General features: G+C 42.0%; 2 protein-coding genes across 3 annotated transcripts in view; one reads left to right on the forward strand and one right to left on the reverse strand.

Annotated features, from left to right (window-relative positions):
* Nucleotides 1–1,893: 1,893 nt before the first annotated feature.
* On the forward strand, nucleotides 1,894–4,123 carry brd3os (BRD3 opposite strand; the record flags this gene model as incomplete). Its single annotated transcript, XM_084055085.1, has 3 exons — nucleotides 1,894–2,055; nucleotides 2,439–2,762; nucleotides 3,956–4,123. Exons 2-3 carry the CDS (start codon nucleotides 2,607–2,609, stop codon nucleotides 4,121–4,123), a joined length of 324 nt encoding a protein of 107 aa, XP_083911211.1. The 5' UTR covers nucleotides 1,894–2,055; nucleotides 2,439–2,606.
* A 9,702-nt stretch (nucleotides 4,124–13,825) lies between these two features.
* Nucleotides 13,826–19,857, reverse strand: part of brd3b (bromodomain containing 3b) — a 32,471-nt gene continuing 26,439 nt past the window's right edge. For both annotated transcript variants that reach the window (XM_084053902.1, XM_084053901.1), the window contains exons 11-12: nucleotides 15,554–15,852; nucleotides 13,826–13,979 (exon numbers count right to left, since the gene is read on the reverse strand). In XM_084053902.1, the coding sequence (XP_083910028.1) occupies nucleotides 13,867–13,979; nucleotides 15,554–15,852 (412 nt within the window). In that variant the 3' untranslated portion in view covers nucleotides 13,826–13,866. The remainder of the gene's footprint in view (nucleotides 13,980–15,553; nucleotides 15,853–19,857) is intronic.

The raw sequence follows: 19,857 nt of genomic DNA on the forward strand, positions 1-19,857 counted from the left end.
TTTTCCCTATTGTTTTCTAAACCGGATCACACAGGCCAGCTCAGAACGCGCTCCCGCTTTTGCCACCGGGGGACACGAGCCTCCTCGTACGGTTTAACAGCTTTTTCTTTTATTATATCAAAACAACAAAAATCTGTATGCAGATTCAAACTGCCTTTAGGCTACTACAGCAAACAACCTTTATAATCGTTTTAGTTTAGGTTCAAGGGCAGCATTCTAGGGCCGTTACTGTTCCTTCTATACATTAACGACATGAGTGCTGCCTGGAACTGCAAATTGTTCCTATTTGCTGATGACTCAGCACTCCTGATCTCGGGTGAGGACAAGTTGCAAGTTGAGGAAGCTCTCAGCTCCGAACTCTCCAAAATCCGTACCTGGCTTACCGATAAAAAACTGTCACTACACCTTGGAAAAACTGAATCCATTCTCTTTGGGACCAAACATTCCCTCAGAGAAATGAATGTAAATGATTTCAAAGTCAATGACACAATCATCTCTAGCAAAGAAGAGATTACCTATCTGGGATGTATTCTTGACAAATACCTGACAGGTGAAAGCATGGCAACAAAGGTGGTCAAAAGAGTAAACTAGAGAACCAGATTTATGGGCAGAGTTTCCTCTTTTGTCAACCTCCCTCTCAGGGGCCCTGATTCAGCCCCTTTTTGACTATGCTTGCACCTCTTGGTACTCCAACACCTCAGTGTCACTGAAGACTAAGCTTCAAACCTCCCAAAACAAACTGATTCGACTACTTCTCGGACTGGGGCCCATGACCCACCTCTCTCCCACTCATTTTGCCAGCCTAGGCTGACTCAGGGTAGAAGGCAGGGTTAAACAACCCAAAATGGGACTGGTCTTCAAAATTGTAAATGCAAATTTGCCCAAAATGCCCCCTATACCCGCATATCTGTCTAAATACCTCCAAAAGGTTAGTGACACCCACAGTCACAATACTAGAGGGAGCACTAACAACGATCTGGTACCACACACCCATAAAACAAACATGGGCAAATTCTCATTCTACAGCACTGCCACCAAGGTTTGGAATAGTCTAACCCCATTCCTCCAAAAATGCAGTTCGCTGGGCTCATTTAAAACAGCCTTAAAAACTCACCTTTCAGGAGGCCAAAGGAGGAGGTAGTACCATTTTCCCCTTAGACAGATGACCCCCCCCCCCCCCCATTTTTTTGTACATAGGATTTTTGTACAAAGAAATGCAAATTTTACATTTTTTTATTATTTGTTTCTGCATTTTTTGTTCTCATTGTACATATAGTGTTATTTGTTTCTGTATATTTGTGTTGATATTTGAACTGTTTGGTTGCTGTATGTCTATGAATTGAATACCAAGGACCCCAATGGAAACAAGACCGCAAGGACTTTTTTGGACGGACCCTTTTAGACAAAGTAAGTATTATAAATGTAATTGTGCCGTTTACATGTTTTACCTAATAAAATATTCAATCAATCAATCAATCAATAAATCAATAAATCAAGGTACATAACTTTTAATATGCTATTGGCTGTTTGTGTTCTTTTTGGAAATAATTCAAAACCGCTTATATAGGAAAATAACAAAATGTCCCAAAAATATATAAAAAGCTACTTCTATGCAAAGGCTATCATCTCTTAATGTACTTATAATGACCCTACAGAGTTCATGTTGTTTATAAACCATTTAGTATGGGTAGCAGGGTATTGCGTCTAGAAATAGAACGAATACCAGGCTTTCCTCCACAGTTAGACAACCCGGAACGCTTATTGCCTTTTTTCACGTTCCTACCCGGACAGTATTAGTCGATGCACCGTTGCCATTGGACGCATAAACAACCTCCTCATGATGACATCATGGTGACAGAGGAGAATAATAACAACAACAATAACATCTGTAAAGCAAAACATGGAGCGGAGCCTCAGTGGATCAGAAGCAGACACACACTGTGTGTCTGAGTCATTAAATGCGCTTCATTTGGACAGTTAGCAACACTGAAGCTAACAGGCTATTAACAGATTATCTCCGCCAGGACCAACAGCTTCTCACACGTTTTGCTGCAGGTGAAAATAACACTAACTACAACGTTTTATATAAATGACTTTTCATCTTTTATAGGCTACCAGTGGTTCTTGTTGTCAAGGTGGATACAGACCCCTGATTTGTTTTGAGCTAGGGACCCCTAAAATGACATGTGTTTTGTGCCAGGGATGCAAAGATTTGACTTAAACATGTTCGCTTTTAAACAACGAACCACGCTCCGTTTGTTTAGAGCTTGTAGATCTGCTACTTTTGAATTTGAATCCTGAAAAGTAACAGTTTTGGACATAATGTTTCTACCCGACAGAGACGATATTATGTATACATTAATTTGACCAAAAAAACTATTGTTATTAATTGTGCTTCTTCTGGTTCATTTTCACATGATGGCATTTCTTTATTCCAGCGGTTCTGAATCCATCCTGTCCTCTGTCAGTGTGTCAGGGGTGTGTGGTCCATCCAACATGCCTGACCCAGTGCCAGTAGACCAGCTCGCCCAGCTCTAGACTAATGGACCACCCAGTACCAGTAGGCCAACTCTGATGGACCACCCAGTGCCAGTAGGCCAACTCTGATGGACCAGCCTGTTCCAGTCAAGCCCCCACCAACGGACCAGCCTGTCCCAGTCAAGCCCCCCCTGGCAGACAAGGCTCTGTCTGAGGCGTTCGCCAGGCTGCGCTACAGAGACACATCTCTGCTGATCTGGCAGCAGCAGCAGGCCACCATGCAGGTTCATTATAGATTCATTCAGTTTTTATTTCTATTTTAACTGTAGGGGGTAAAGTGATACTTTTTTGGTTAAAACAAAAAGTATTTTGTTAAAACAATTTAGGCATTAGCAGACGCTCTTAATCTCTCTCTTTATGAGAGAGAACTCAGACAGGATACAGATTAATTTAAACAAGTACAATTGGAACACTATAAAAAATAAGCTGATAAATAGAGCACCGAAGTCTGACGTAATTTACACATCCTTTGTTTGTCTACCTGGTTCGCGGTTTTCCACCCCCATTCTGAATCCCATACACGTATTTAAGAACTGTGTTCCAAAAATAAACAAATTATCCCGGTGGTTTGACTCTTATGGATATGAAGCATCAACTGACGGTGAGAAAACGATAATGTTACTTCCGCCAAATTAGTTACATTTTCGCCAGAAACAGACTGTTTCAAATATAAGTGACTGACTATCATAAACGATACAGAACCTCCTCCCTGACAATATCGCCAGGACAGTTTGTTTAGTTTTGGACCCCAATTCTTATATGAGACGATTCTAAGCTGACCCAATGTTATTCTCCATAGAGAAATGACTTTACGAACCTGGGGATGAACGAGTGACGTCAGGACTTCGGTGGTCTATGGGTAGCCTCTCCTACGCAATTGGCTGAAAGTGGCGACCCACCTGAACATGTATTTTCTGTTTATTAAAGATCTGCAGAGACATGGAGACTCCTGTTACTGAACAAAAACTCTATAGTAATGATTACTATCACAATATAGAGCTATTTAACACTGTTACTGAACAAACACTCTATAGTAACAAATCGATAACTATCACAATATAGATCTATTTAACCTTTTTAACAAAAAAAACATATTGTTTTAACACAAAAACATCACTTTACGCTACCTTTGATGTTTATCAATTTCAGTTTTAATTCGTTTTTTGTGTGTGTGAGCAAGAAAACACTTAGTTTTTATTGTGTTAGCTTTTCATTTATGGATTAGTCAGGGGAGAGTCAACAAGGTCAGAAAACATACCAGCTCTACAAGCTCACAGCACGTCGCATCGCAACGTGCTGTGAGCTTGTAGATCTGCTATTTTTGACGAAGACTAAAACGAAGGACATATTATTTTCTCCATGATTTCAGTCAGTTTTGTGAACACACAACAACACAGTTACGTTTATCCGCCTGCAGGAGGCACCACCGCTCTCCTACCTGAGCCGCAGCCAGTCTGCCTTGTACAGTAACTATGGCAACCAGCCTGTGGTGGTCCGGGACAGGAGGGTCCTGGAGGCCGGAGCGGATCAGCCCGGACCCGGACCCGCATCCGGATCTGGATCCAGCATCTGTTCTGTCATGTAGAACAGTGGTTCTCAACCAATGGTCCGGGGACCACCAGTGGTCCTTGAAGGGATTCCAGGGGGTCCCCAGCTAAATGATAGATAGTTAGGAACCAAATGGACCCTTATGGGTCTGTAACTCTGAGAGTGTACAAATGGAACGGGTCCATTTGGTTCCATTTGTACACTCTCAGAGTAAAATTAACATTGATTTTACAATGTACTAATTGGGGTCCCAGAGATAGAAATGTTAATTAAATGGGGGTCCGTAGCCCTAATGCGTGTCAAACTGGAGGGGTCCTTGAAATTAAAATGGTTGAAAATCACTGCTAGAGCCGGAAGAATCTTCTTATGAGGCATATCTTTTCAAATCCCCCATTTGAAAAGATATGCTTGCTAAGGAGATTTAGAAGATTCATAAGAAGATTTTCAAGAGTTCGTGGGCTAATAAGTGTCAATTTGGGGGTCCTTGACATGAAAAGGGTTGAACACCACAAGACCACTGCTGGTGCTGGAAGCCGGAGCGGATCAGCCTGGACCCGGATGTGGATCCAGCATCTACACGACAAACATTTTTTGCTCAAGGCCCAAAAGACAAAATTCACAAACTATTGAAAAATAGCAAGATCTACAAGCTCACAATGTGTCGTAGATCTACTATTTTCACTACTTCTTAAAAGTTTACTTCTCAATGTATTTGATGTTTTTTTAAATGTATTCATTACGTTTTTTTTTCATTGTTTTTTTAATCTTTTGAAATAATGTTAAACAAATGTACTGTAGCAAACGGGAAAAAAGGGGATATTTACTTTATTGCTACTACAGTATATTACTACTTTACCGAGTCCCAACCCATTGTTTGGGAAACACTGATGTAGACATGGGCGCCGATACTGTGGGTGCCTCGGGGCTAAAGCACCCAGGGGAAATGACCAGCACCTATCACAAACTCATCACAAAACAATAAAAAACAATTTTTTGTACCAAATTAACCGCTTTTAAAGTAACAAAAAACGCACCCAATAGCGCGGACATAAATCGGCGCCCCTGGATGCAGACCAGTGTTGCCACATTTTGCGAGAGAAACAAGCAACCAAGTCTTTGAAAACAAGAAGAAGCCCAAAAAGAAGCGACCAAGTTTTACATCGGCTATTTGGAAAAAATGCTGATTGCTGACAAGCAAATTATTGGCTGAGGGAAGCATCAAAAACTAAAAAATCTCCATGAATTCAAGGCTTCATGGGGTGTGTAATAGATAAAAAACAAGTGATTTTTGGAACTACTCCTTTAATACACCGCACTTTGAATTTGAACTTGTTTATCCTGTAACCTGTTGTGAGTTCTCTCTCCTGATTGGATGAAAATGGTATCCCGACACCGGAAATGCATTTTCTGTTTACTACTGGAGAGATCTGGAGAGACGAGGAGGCACCCTGCTGCTACTGTGCAAAAGCTAGTCTATGGCAATAGTTACTATATCACAATATAGTCTATGGCAATGGTTACTCTATCAGAACATAGAGCTTTAGCAAATATCCCCTACAATAACAGCAGTAAAGTATTCAGTTTATAAAGGGACGTTAAAAGGACCCCTGGCTAATAAGCCAAATATACATTAATACATTATAATTGTCCTCTATAACCTTTTTTTTGGTACACCTTAAATATTGTATTTATTTTAGAAACATAACATCTTTTACTCAAGAGGGTCAATGCCTGTCACAAGTTGATGATATCATGTGTGGTCTAGCCAGTCAACTACCTTTCTTTCACTGACGAAAACAAATTAAAAACCAAGCTATGATGACTAAAACTGAGACTAAATATATTGACAATTTCGTCAACAAAAAAAATCTAGACACAAATGTCAGTGAGGGTCTAGTGGAGAAGAGATCCAGTAGAACTAAAAGACAAGTCATTTTATGTTTGGTTGTGGGCTGAAAATAGCCGATCTACAAGCTCACAACGTGAGCTTGTAGATCGGCTATTTTCAGAGCGCAACCGAGTGTAAAATCAGCCATTAAAACACCATCAAGGCACAGCCAAAACACATTTTAGTCGACTAAATCAACTGTAGATTTAGTTGACTATAATCTTATATTTAGTAAAAAACTAGACTAAAACTAGACAAAAACTAAAACATTTGAGATGACTAAAATATGACTAAAACTAAATGGAATTTTATTCAAAAGAATATGACTAAAACTAAATCAAAATTTGCTGTCAAAATCAACACTAGGTCTAGCCTTATGGAATGCATGTGCAAAAAATACATTTTTAAATATTGATTTGTTGCTCATATTAACCGTAGGAAGTATTACGTTTTTTTTATTAGCACATGCATTCAATACATACATAGGGCTGAACCACACATGGACACATGACAACTTGGGACAGACATTACCTCTATTGAGTGAAAGATGACATATTTCTATAATAAATAAAATATTGAAGGTTTAATTTGACATTGTAGTGATAGAGGACAAGTATAATGTATTAAGGCATATTTGTCTCATCAGCCAGGGATCCTTTTACTATTCAGATGTTTACTTATTAAATAAAATAAGGACATGTTAATGCCTTATTCAGATGTTTACCTACAGGTATTAAACCAGTGTTTCTCAAATGGGAGGTATGTGTACCCCTAGGGGTAGTGGGAGGTACTGCAGGGGGGAGTTTATGTGAGAGGAGGTGAAAAATGTCATATTTATGTAACTATAACTTTTGTAATGAATAAAAGGTACGTCCTGTCTGTATGGTAGACCGTATTTAGATCGAGGCCTGACATGAATTTTAACCTAATTGGTCAAGGTTCTATTTATCCCCTGAGCAAGCAGGCATTAGCTCAATGGTAAAACAAAGAAAAGAAAATCAGCACTTAAGCAGGAAGCCACAGGTTCAAATCCGGGGTAGAAGAGGAACGTTACATAGCGCTGCTTGAATTATGAAACATTAAAGGACCACTTCACCCTGTTATGTGTGTTTACCTTGCTGTAGTTTTTTATCCTGAATCAGAAAACAAAACTACAAAATCAGCCAAGCGTTTCATTCCCATTTAACCCATTAAAACCGGGAACACATCTATATAACCACTTTGGCTATTTTTGAAAACTCTTGAAAATTTGTGCAAATCTTTGAATATATATACATTTTAAAGCGAACATTTGTAACTCAAATCTTTGTTTCTAGGGGGTCCCTGGAACAACATATTTTGAGATGGGGGTCCACGGCCAAATACATATAATTTTGGGGGGTCCTTAACATGAAAAAGTTTGAGAACCACTGAAATTATAGAAACATGCGTTTCAGAAAAAAACAACTGTTACAATTTAGAAGACATTTGTAGAATCCCCCAGAGGCAAATATTTGAGTTACAAATGTTCGCTTAAAAATATATATATTCAAAGATTTGCACACATTTTCATGGTTTTTCAAAAAACAGCAGATCTACAAGCTCATGGCGTGGCACTCTGTGCCACGCTATGAGCTTGTATATCTGCTATTTTTGAATATAGATAATGGTAATAATGGTTAAAATCTAATTGCAGCTAATTTCACCATGTCAGAAATGGACCTTGGTAGACTTAGTGTTTACAGGCAGAGTGACGTATGTTAGTGCGCCTGTGTCAGGGACCACCACATGAAGTGTCAGGGACCCCCATACGATATGTATATGTGTCATACATATTTCAAATTAGTCCACAATTCTTTTTTTAAACTATATTATGCTATATTAGCATAAATATTCTGATAGTAATCATTGCTACAGAGTGTTTGTTGGGTCACATGTGTCTCTCCAGCTCTTTAGTAAACACAATATAGTACATTTTCAGGTAGGTGACACATTTTAAGCCAATCAGGAGGAGAGAGCATTGAAAATGCATTTTCTGTTTAATAAAGAGCTGGAGAGACATGGGAGACTCCTTTTACTGAACAAACACTTAGTCTATAGTAACGAGCACTATCATAGACCTATTTTGAAGTTATTTGAATAATTGCAAATCACTTACCCTACCTTTAACTCATTTTGCTGGGGACCCTTCAAGGGCTTGTAGTGCCAAGGGCCTAAGTGACATTTTCACCATTTTACAGGACAGCTTCTGATCGATTGTAATTATTTAATAAAAAAACATAAAATCATTAAAAAAAAAAGAAAAACATGAATTGAAGCCTAATCTGTACAATCAGGTATAGATTGCTTAAATATGTTTGAAAATAAATAATTACAATCAATGGAAAAGCTGTACTGTAAAATTCTGGAAATTTCACTTACGCCCTTTGCGCTCCAAGCCCTCGCCCAGTGTTGCCAGATTCTGTGAGAGAAACAAGCAACCAGGTCTAGGAAAACCAGGCCAAAAGAAGCGACTATGGGACACATGTGCACTTTAACATATACATCAGCTATTTGAAAATAGCCGATCTACAAGCTCACAACGCGTCGCATCGCTCGTACATCAGCTATTATCAAATACAATCTTGTGGGGAAATTATAATAAGCAGATCTGGCAACCGTGCCTGGGGGTCCCCGGACCCCCCTTTGAAAAGCACTGACATACATACGGTAGGTACACCGACGTGTCGCTGTGTGTCTGTGTGTCTGTGTGCGCGTGAGTGACTCACATCAGTGTCTGTGCGTGTGTCTGTGTGCGTGTGACTCACATCAGTGTCTGTGTGCGTGTGACTCACATCAGTGTCTGTGCGTGTGTCTGTGTGCGTGTGACTCACATCAGTGTCTGTGTGCGTGTGACTCACATCAGTGTCTGTGCGTGTGTCTGTGTGCGTGTGACTCACATCAGTGTCTGTGCGTGTGTCTGTGTGCGTGTGACTCACATCAGTGTCTGTGCGTGTGTCTGTGTGCGTGTGACTCACATCAGTGTCTGTGCGTGTGTCTGTGTGCATGTGACTCACATCAGTGTCTGTGCGTGTGTCTGTGTGCGTGTGACTCACATCAGTGTCTGTGTGCGTGTGACTCACATCAGTGTCTGTGCGTGTGTCTGTGTGCGTGTGACTCACATCAGTGTCTGTGTGCGTGTGACTCACATCAGTGTCTGTGCGTGTGTCTGTGTGCGTGTGACTCACATCAGTGTCTGTGTGCGTGTGACTCACATCAGTGTCTGTGCGTGTGCCTCACATCAGTGTCTGTGCGTGTGTCTGTGTGCGTGTGACTCACATCAGTGTCTGTGCGTGTGTCTGTGTGCGTGTGACTCACATCAGTGTCTGTGCGTGTGTCTGTGTGCGTGTGACTCACATCAGTGTCTGTGCGTGTGTCTGTGTGCGTGTGACTCACATCAGTGTCTGTGTGCGTGTGACTCACATCAGTGTCTGTGCGTGTGTCTGTGTGCGTGTGACTCACATCAGTGTCTGTGTGCGTGTGACTCACATCAGTGTCTGTGTGCGTGTGACTCACATCAGTGTCTGTGCGTGTGTCTGTGTGCGTGTGACTCACATCAGTGTCTGTGTGCGTGTGACTCACATCAGTGTCTGTGCGTGTCTCACATCAGTGTCTGTGCGTGTGTCTGCAGTGCGTGTGACTCACATCAGTGTCTGTGTGCGTGTGACTCACATCAGTGTCTGCAGTGCGTGTGACTCACATCAGTGTCTGTGCGTGTGTCTGCAGTGCGTGTGACTCACATCAGTGTCTGTGCGTGTGTCTGTGTGCGTGTGACTCACATCAGTGTCTGTGCGTGTGTCTGCAGTGCGTGTGACTCACATCAGTGTCTGTGCGTGTGTCTGCAGTGCGTGTGACTCACATCAGTGTCTGTGTGCGTGTGACTCACATCAGTGTCTGTGTGCGTGTGACTCACATCAGTGTCTGTGCGTGTGTCTGCAGTGCGTGTGACTCACATCAGTGTCTGTGCGTGTGTCTGTGTGCGTGTGACTCACATCAGTGTCTGTGCGTGTGTCTGTGTGCGTGACTCACATCAGTGTCTGTGCGTGTGACTCACATCAGTGTCTGTGCGTGTGTCTGTGTGCGTGTGACTCACATCAGTGTCTGTGCGTGTGACTCACATCAGTGTCTGTGTGCGTGTGACTCACATCAGTGTCTGTGGGTATGTCACAGACGCTCCATTTATTTTTTATGTATTTACGTTTTTATTTATGAAAACAAAGGAACTCAGAAAATACAGAATCCCAGAAGTAAAATTACATCAAATAATTCACTTGTTTTTTTTTTTCTTTCATTTGTTTTTTTTTAATTGTCTGTCTGTCTGTCCTGCGTTTTTGTCCCCCATACATACATACATCCGTCTGTCTGTCTCTCTGTCTGTCTAACTCTATCCATACAGCTACTATACAGCTACTATACAGTGCTCAAACATAAAAACATACGCAAGAGAAAGAACAACGGTCGGAGTGCATGCAGATACATAAAATATTTTTTTTCCTTTCTTATTAAAATACAAAAATTAACTATTATTATTATTATCAGCATTGATTGAACCATCAACTAAAACAGTTTTTTTGAACGTGGTGAATAGCTCGTCTCACACAGGAAGATCTGTCTGTCTGTCTGTCTGTCTACTAGCCCATCAGTGAGATAAAAAGTGTCCAGTTCTTCAAACTAAACACCTCGTTTCCTTTGCTCTGTCCTACAGAGTAGAGGGCCGGGCAAATTGACCTAAAAATATATATATATATCCATTCCGAACCGGAATTTACAACCTTCTGACCTACTTCATCTCCGCTGTCGCCGTCGTGTAGAAACCTCTTTATCTCCACATTAGAACCGTTTGTGTTTTTTTCCCCGTAAATTAGCGGCCCTACTTTGATCATACTGCAGTGTCACACAAAGGCATCAAAAGTGGCAGATCTACAAGCTCGAAACGCGGCACGAAGTGACGCGTTTCGAGCTTGTAGATCTGCTACTTTTGCGGGTTTTTAATTTGAATCCTGAAAAGTGAACAGTTTGGGACATATGAGGTTCCCCCCCGACAGAGACGGCTTGTTCATGTAAGTTAATCGAATAATCGAGAAGGTTGTTTGTGATATATTTACATATATATATATATATATATGTAAATATCTTTTACATTTCTTACATCAACAAATTGACTCTGAATGATTAGTCTGATGAACCACTTAATAGTTCCTTGTACAATGGTGGAGTAAAAAGAAAAAAAAAGTGGAAATAGCCAATTTTAAAAGCTCACAATGCATTGCCATGCGTTGTGAGCTTGTAGATCTGCTATTTTCACTCACAAGAAATGACAACAAATGAAATAATAGTCAAGTTGATTTGAAGTCGTATCGCCCCGGCCCTACTACAATGGTTACAGATAGTTTATCATTTGGGGAGTATTTATAGATATGTATTTGATGTATTTGTAGGACAGAGCGTACAGTTACAGTATATGAGTGAGTGTTGTTTTCTTTTTTTTTTCTTTTCTTTTTTTTTATGGGGGCGGGGCAAGGCTGTGGAACAAAGATTTATTTCATATCAGACAAAACGAGTATCAACACACAACCTGGAAATAAAAATAAAAATAATAATAAACTAAATGAGAAAAAAAAAAGGAAAAACCGTAGTGTTGGGGAGGAAAAGAAAGAAAGAAAAAAAAAATTCCATCTCCTTCCAGGAAGCTGTTGGTTCGGCCTACAGCAGAGTGAGTTTGTTTACTAAAATCTGGCCTACAGCAGGGTGCGTTTGTTTACTAAACTCAGGCCTAAACCAAGGTGAGTTTGTTTACTAAACTCAGGTGAGTTTGTTTACTAAACTCAAGTGAGTTTGTTTACTAAACTCAGGCCTACCGCAGGGTGAGTTTGTTTACTAAACTCAGGCCTACCGCAGGGTGAGTTTGTTTACTAAACTCAGGCCTACCGCAGGGTGAGTTTGTTTACTAAACGCTGGCCTAGAGCAGGATGAGTTTGTTTACCAAACCCTGGCCTACAGCAGGATGAGTTTGTTTACTACTATACTCAGGCCTACCGCAGGGTGTGTGTTCAGAGATGCTTTTGGCGGGGAGGGGGGGGGGGGGGGGGTGCTAGCCTCGGATCAAGACTGTCCCGATTAATTCCATCCATTATTCTGACATTTGTGCATCAATGACGATCCTTGGTGACTTTCCCCCCTGAAATAGTGTTTTGGAGTTAAAAGGCCAGTGCCTCTCCATAATTGTACACAATTCTAAATATAAAGCGCTTTAGCTACACGTATCCAACCATACGGGCCCTTTGGGTTCTGTTAACATTCTGTGTTTAATAATGAAGCGTTTCACAACGGTTCTGTGCCTGGAGGTTCACTGTATTCCTCAAAGTGGCGCTGTTTGCAGCAGGTGAAAGCCGGTATTACAGTCCATGGAAAACCAGGAAATACAACGGCATTTAGAGCACAGACGGTTGCAAAACACTTTTTTATTTATTAAACAACACGAAGTATTAACGGAACATTAAAGGGCCCATATGGTGGGGTTAACATCCGTGGCTTTGAGGTGAAGCGCTTTATGTTTTGAATTTGGTACATTTATTATGGAGATGTACGCGCTTGGAACTCCAAAAACACTTATTTGGGCAAAAAGTCACCAAGGAACCGTCACTACTAGGGGTGGGATCCTGTAGGATTTAACGGTTCCTTAACGATTCCATCTCAACGGTTCCTATTCCTTAACGGTTCCCTTTCATGATTCCTACAAGGGGTTCCAAATGGACCCTTATAAGTATGTAACTCTGAGAGTGTACAAATGGACCCTTACAGGTCTGTAACTCTGAGAGTGTACAAATGGACCCTTACAGGTCTGTAACTCTGAGAGTGTACAAATGGAACCAAATGGACCCTTACGGGTCCATTTGGTTCCATTTGTACACTCTCAGAGTTATGGTGGTCCTTGAAATTTAAAAAGTTTGAGAACCACCATCAGATGTGAAGTCCACATAACCAGCTCTGGCAGCGTGATCTAAACCGGTTGGAACATGTGATAGAACCCTATCCCGGGTTCCTCAACGTTGGATCCGGTTCCGTGCGGTTCACAAAAACAAACAAACGTCAGAATGGATGAAACACATAAATCTGTGACGGCGTTGATCCAAGGCGGGGCTGCGTCTTCTCCCATGATGCATTGCAGACGTTTTGTGGAATGTTGACAGAGGTCAAAAGGTCAAGCTGTGGCCAGCCCAGAAGAACATGGAAAAGCCTTCGTTTCTACGGCAACAGAGCTCAGTGTTCAGAAGGTTTCCTAAAATGACACAAACAGACAGACGGACAGACAGCTGCCTGTCTGTCTGTCTGCATGTCTGTCTGTCTGTCTAACGGTTGTCATCAACATCCTCATATGTTTTTTTTAATACGTCGGGATCCAGTCTTCTTCTGTGGTTGTATTGTCGTTGCTTTCCTGTCTGTCTGTAGTCCTCCACAACCACCAACTAGTAGCTAAAATAAACAGCTCCCAATATTTACATAGTCTGTGTGTGTGTGTGTGTGTGTGTGTGTGTGTGTGTGTGTCTGTGTCAAAGAAACATTCAGTGTTTGTCTGTCATACATGTGTGTTCACACGCAAATATAATGTGTATATATATATACATACACAAATATATATATATATATATATACACACATATGTATATTTTATATCAGATCTATGATTATTCATTGGATGTAAATGAGTGTGTGTGTGAGACAGGATATAATTTATATGAAGAGTGTGTGTTCCCGGGTTGACGTTTATGTGTGTGTGTGTGTGTGTGTGTGTGTGTGTGTGTGTGTGTGTGTGTGTGTGTGTGTGTGTGTGTAAGTGTGTTTGTGTTTGTGTGTGTGTGTGTATGTGTGTGTGTTCAGTCTGAGTCGGAGGAGGAGGAGCTTCCAGTAGAGGAGGAGTCAGAGGAGGAAGATGAGCTGCCACTCAAACGACTAGCTCCACCCCCGGACCCGCCTCCTGCTGCCTTCTCTGTTACACAGAGAGAGAGAGAGAGAGAGACAGAGAGAGAGAGAGAGAGAGAGAGAGAGAGAGAAACAGATGGTGCATGAGACACATGAAGTCGAATTTATAATAATAGTAATTATCTCCGCCAGGCCGGGTTGCCTGCCCAGGGCCCACACACTTTGGAAGGCAGTCTTAGCCAACTGGAACGGGGATCTGAAAGATGGGACTCATGCGTCTTGATCACATGACCCCAGAGATAATGTGTATTTCTTTGAGTTTTGGACAGCATTTGTGTAGTAGTGGCAAAAAGTGTGTTTTGAACGAAACAAACTGTGGCAGAACATGTAATCTGGCCTATAAATTGCGTCACATATGTTGATTGTATGACCCACGGTTCAAGAGTTAAGGCTGATCTACAGCAGAGAATTCTCGCACACACGTGCATATACGCACACGCGCACTTTTAGATCCAGTCCTATTCTAAAGCCTGCGTATTGCGGGACTCGCGTATCCGCGCGCCTGGTGTAGCCGCTATCATCGATACAAACGCGCTGTACACGCCACGCGTGCTTTGAGAAGTCTGGTGTAGATCGGCCGTTATAGGGATGAATGAACGTTTGGGATGAAGGATGTTCTTCCTTGGCCTGGTGGGAATATGGGGGCACATTTTCCCAGCAATCGGACCGGCTGCATTCATGATTTGAGGCATTTTGTTCAAAACGGGCCAAAAGTGTAAATCAGTGTCATTATACGACGCCATCACGGCCAAAATACATCTAGGTCCACTAACTCAACCACCAGTGGTCCTTGAGGAGGTTCCAGGTGGTTCCCAGCTAAATGATGGAGAGTTGGTAACCAAATGGACCCTTATTAGGTAGATCATTAACTCTTGAGAGCGTAAAATGAAACCAAATGGTTTCATTTTACACTCTCAAGTGTTAAATGATTGTTAAACATCTGCATTACTTAATTAAAGAATTGTTATTTTGATCAACGTTTGCCTGTTATCTCTCCTATTGGTACCAACGTCAATACAGCATACAACTGTGGACAAAATCTTATCCAACGATAACAAAATATTGCAAGTTTTGAGAGTTCTGAGGGTCTAAATCTCATCAAACGCTGGTTCCGTGGCTCAAATGCTGAATAAATAATGGACCTTGATATGAAAATGGTTGAAAAACCACTGATGTAGGACAGGGGTCTTCAACGTTTTCAGGCCAAGGACCCCCTAGCTGAGAGAGAGATGAAGCAGGGACCCCCTACTCTATATTGTATAAAATTGTGTTTCAGATTAAAGTTTTTTTTTTACTTAGTCTGCTCTTTTTTCCCTCTACACCTATAGCCTCTTTGCCGAAAATAGCCGATCTACAAGCTCTCAACGCCTCGCAGCGCGAGGCGTTGAGAGCTTGTAGATCTGCTATTTTTGGCTAATGTTCCCCTCAGAAAAGGAATTCTAGGGTTCAAGTGGTTAATGTAAAAAAAACTAAATCCTATCACACAAAGAGTTGGCGGACCCCCTATAGTAGCTCTGAGGACCCCCTAGGGGTCCCGGACCCCCTGTTGAAGACCCCCCCTGATGTAGGAGGTGGACTTACGCAGTAGTTTCCTCTGTTTCTTCTGCAGACAGGACTTGACGTAGCGCTCCAGTTCCCGGAGCGTGGAGGGCTTGAGCGTCTCGAAGTCGATCTCGATCTCGTCGGGGTTGGAGTCCCTCAGGGAGGGCTCTCGGGACTGTATGATGTGCACCACGCGGCCCAGCTTCTCGCCCGGCAGGCGGTTGATGTCCAGACTCAGCTGCCGCTTCTCGTCGTACGACATCGGCAGCGAAGGCTCCTCCCCCTCCTCGCCGTTGGCCGGACCGCCCCCTGCCTTGGAACCGCCCTTTTTGGGTTGTCTGGGGGAGGGGGGGGGAGGGGACAGCAGAAGACACACCGCTCTGTGACTGTCTCAACACCTGTCTGACTGTCTCAACACCTGTCTGTCTGTCTGAATGAATGGCTGCCTGCCTGCCTGCCTGCCTGCCTGCCTGTCTGTCTGTCTGTCTGTCTCAAAGACTTGTGTTTAATGAATGAATGACCGAATCTCCTAATTGTTCGTGATTCTTTGAGATAACCAGATTATGTTTTTGCATAATCGACATTATCGGCTTTCCATGTTCTAAAATGTTCGTACATTTTCAAACATTTCCCCAACAACAGCAGATCTACAAGCTCACAACGTGTCGCCATGCCAACAAGGCACTGTGAGTTTATAGATCTGGTATTTCCGCCATTACAGTTGCCCTGTGCAGTTTTTGTTTTCAAAAGCCTGAAAGCCGAGTCTTGTAAAATGTAAACCGTTTTTGTTGACTGAAACGAAACTAAATAGTAAATACTTAATGCTTTGTTGGACTAAGATAAAGACTAAAATGCTCGACTTTTAGTCCACTAAAACTTGACTAAATAAAGACAGGATGAGTTTGACTAAATATGATGAAAACCAACAAGGGCGATTGAAACTGGACTAACATTTAAAAATAAAATCTAACACTGTAGTCCATGAGCCAGAGCCCCAAAATTGAGCAATGATTATCGAAAGAGTCGGCAAAACCAAACCTATATTAAATTGTTCATAGGGTCAATACGAGTAAATAAATATATGATAACCTTTCCACAGGAGTAGCTTTTTCATGGTTATCACACATTTTGTTATTTTCTCCATACGTACATGACAGGTGAAAAAAATGACAAAATGTTAAAAAGAGTTATCATAATGAAACTTCCTGAGTTGATTACTTACATGAAGACAATGATTTATCGTATACAAGTTTTCTGAAATTGTATATTTAAATATGCAAATTAGGCATTAGTAAAATATGCCCAAATTTGCGTAACTTTCCAGAATCAACATTGGAACATTGGACAAAGCCAGAGTCAACATAATTATTTCATTTTGTTAAGATGTTGGAGTCAAAGGTTTTTAACGAGGGAATATTCAATATCTGGCTCAATTTTGGGGCTCTGGCTCATGGACTAAATGCCTAATTTGCATATTTAAATATACAATTTCAGAAAACTTGTAATACGATAAATCATTGTCTTCATGTAAGTAATCAACTCAGGAAGTTTCATTATGATAACTCTTTTTAACATTTTGTCATTTTTTCACCTGACATATGGGGAAAATAACAAAATGTGTGATAACCATGAAAAAGCTACTCCTGTGGAGAGGTTATCATATATTTATTTACTCGTATTGACCCTATGGACAATTTAATATAGGTTTGTTTTTGCCCACTCTTTCGATAATGAAATCTTGTCTGGCTCATGGACTACTGGTACAGTGGTACAAAGCTTAACACAATGTTGAATAAATGGGACTAACAATAGCTTAATGCAGTTGTGTTTTCCATCATCACACCAACTCCTTAATATTTTGAGGGAAAAAATAAGAATGAATTAATTCTATTAATAAAGAATGTTATTCAGCGCGGGCGAACATGAGTCTCCCCAGCCATAGCTCAACAGAACCCTGTGTCCTTGACGACCTGTTCTCTTGAAGGAGCACAAACCAACCAGTCAGTCGTCCAGGTAGTTCAGAACCTGAAGCCCCTGGGAAGACAGAGACACCAGAAGAACTGCACAACGTTTTGGAGGAGGGGCAGCGAGAGCGGCCTGGGGGGGGGGGGGGGGGGGGACCTCGCCGTCGATACCGATGGCCCACCGTACTCGAAGCGGTCATCCCGAGGCCTCTGCGCGGCCAAGGCCGTCATTCTTTCGAATCGAGCCGTACAGATTCGTTCCCCAAGCATGTCACACAGATATGCCCTATGACGCCACGCGTGCATGGTCCAGTCCAAGACATTGCATACAGGCGTCATGCGCGTCCACTGCGGGACAACCTGACAACATTGCAAACCACACAGTAAAAAGACATATTGCTATAATACACACCAAGAGCCAGTTGCACCACCTCACACTAAGTTCAAACTTAGCCTAGTTATAGCTTAAATGGCTTCTAAAAAAAAGCCATTTAGACCAGGAAAGTATCTGTGTTATTTTTAGATGTATTTGGCAATACAAAAATAGCAGATCTACAAGCTCATAGCTATGAGCTTGTAGATCAGCTATTTAAAAAAAAAAAACCTGAACATTTGCGCAAATCTTTAAATATATATTTATAAAAAAATGTTTAACATTTGTAACATTTTTGTTCCAGGGGCCCCCAGAAGCAAAGATTTGAATTATATACATATATATATATTCAAAGATTTGCACAAATGTTCACGATTTTTCATAGTGCGGCACTCGGAGCTTGTATATCTGCTATTTTTGAACAGCCAAATAAATCTAAAATGACAGATGCGTCCCCGGATTGAATGGGTTAAGCTATAACTAGGCTGAGTTTGAACTTAGTATGAGGTGGTGCAACTGGCCCTCAAGTGATTTGCAATGTCAGGGCTTGCAATAATCGTGGGAAAAACTGTGTATACATTTTATACTTACCAGGCCCTCCCAATATAGCTCCGCTACATGGGGGCAAAAAACACTGTGATCCAACACTCACACTCGTTTGTTAGCTCCCAGCCCTATACCAGGTGAAGACAGAACCAACCCAGGCAGGTAAAAGCCCTTATGATACAATGCACGCCGAGCCATGTATCCACATGAAAAAGGCTGGCAAAGCGTGGAAAAAAGCAACAGTGTAAAACCCCTGTGTATATTTCCCACACTTCTCTGTATGTATTTTGTCTCTGACCCGCACGTCTGACCCGTGGCCGTAGACAGGGACGACATAGTGTGCTTTACAATCGAATGAATGCTGTCGCTAGGTCGAGAGAGCTCAGACCCGTTTCGCGTGAACGCACAAGGCCAACAAGCTAAAAACATGCACACTACTAGCGGTCAGATCACTCGCTAAGGTTGAAGGGATCTCACAACCAGCTCCACGAGTTCGTAATTAACACACGCGCGTAGACATGTGCGTTCCCACTCCGTGGAAAAACTGCTAGCCGCTAAGCTAACCAGCCGCTAAGCCTACACACAGTTTCTTGTTACAGGATAGGTGCCGTCCCCACACTGAAAACAAACGGGAGGGTTTTCAGAAAACACAAAAGACAAGGAAAACCCTCCACGCCACAACAACACAGGTTTGACCAGACCGTGTGTCGCCTGTACGTACGTACGTACGTACGTACACGTCGAATAAACCTGCAAACCATCAAAACGACACAAACCCTGAACGAGATGGCACCAAGCCAAGCCGAGCGGGTGAAGCAGAATCACTCAGAAAAGGTGGAGCTAGCTCCGCCAAGCTATTTGAATAGCTGCGAGTTTACTTCTGCACACAGAGCTTACCTTCACGTAGAGCTCAAGTCTATCTTACTGATGCCCTCGCGCCGAGGGAAGGAAGAGGTGGAAAGGCGGAAAGGCGGGCCACGCAGGGATTTATGGCAGTCACAAAGGGGAGAGATCCAACATAGCGCTACATAACTACCCGTATTGTAATTGCATAGCAAACGTAGAGTCCACATAACCAGCTCTGACAGTGTGATAAAAAAAAACGTTTGGGAAACGGTTCTGGTTCTATTCATGTTGGATCCGGTTCCCAACCCTACAGTGTGTGTCTGTGGCAGTGTTAATGTTACAACATTATTATTGAGCAGTGGTTCCAGTGTAATTAGCAGTGAAATTAGACGTTTGCCCGGGAACCAAACTAGTGAAAACGGCAGATCTACAAGCTCACAATGCGTTGCAAGATCTCCCTGGGTCACGGAGCTATTATACATTCTTTTTGACCAGATCTTGGATCTTGCGTTGATCAGTGATAACGGCCAAAACGTTTTGAAAACGTCCACTTTCTCCGATTTTCAACGCTTGAGTTTTAGAACACAAACTTCATCAGTTTCTTTTTTATAACA

Source organism: Gymnoscopelus microlampas, assembly GCF_963454915.1.
Source record: "Gymnoscopelus microlampas genome assembly, chromosome: 4".
NCBI lineage: Eukaryota > Metazoa > Chordata > Actinopteri > Myctophiformes > Myctophidae > Gymnoscopelus > Gymnoscopelus microlampas.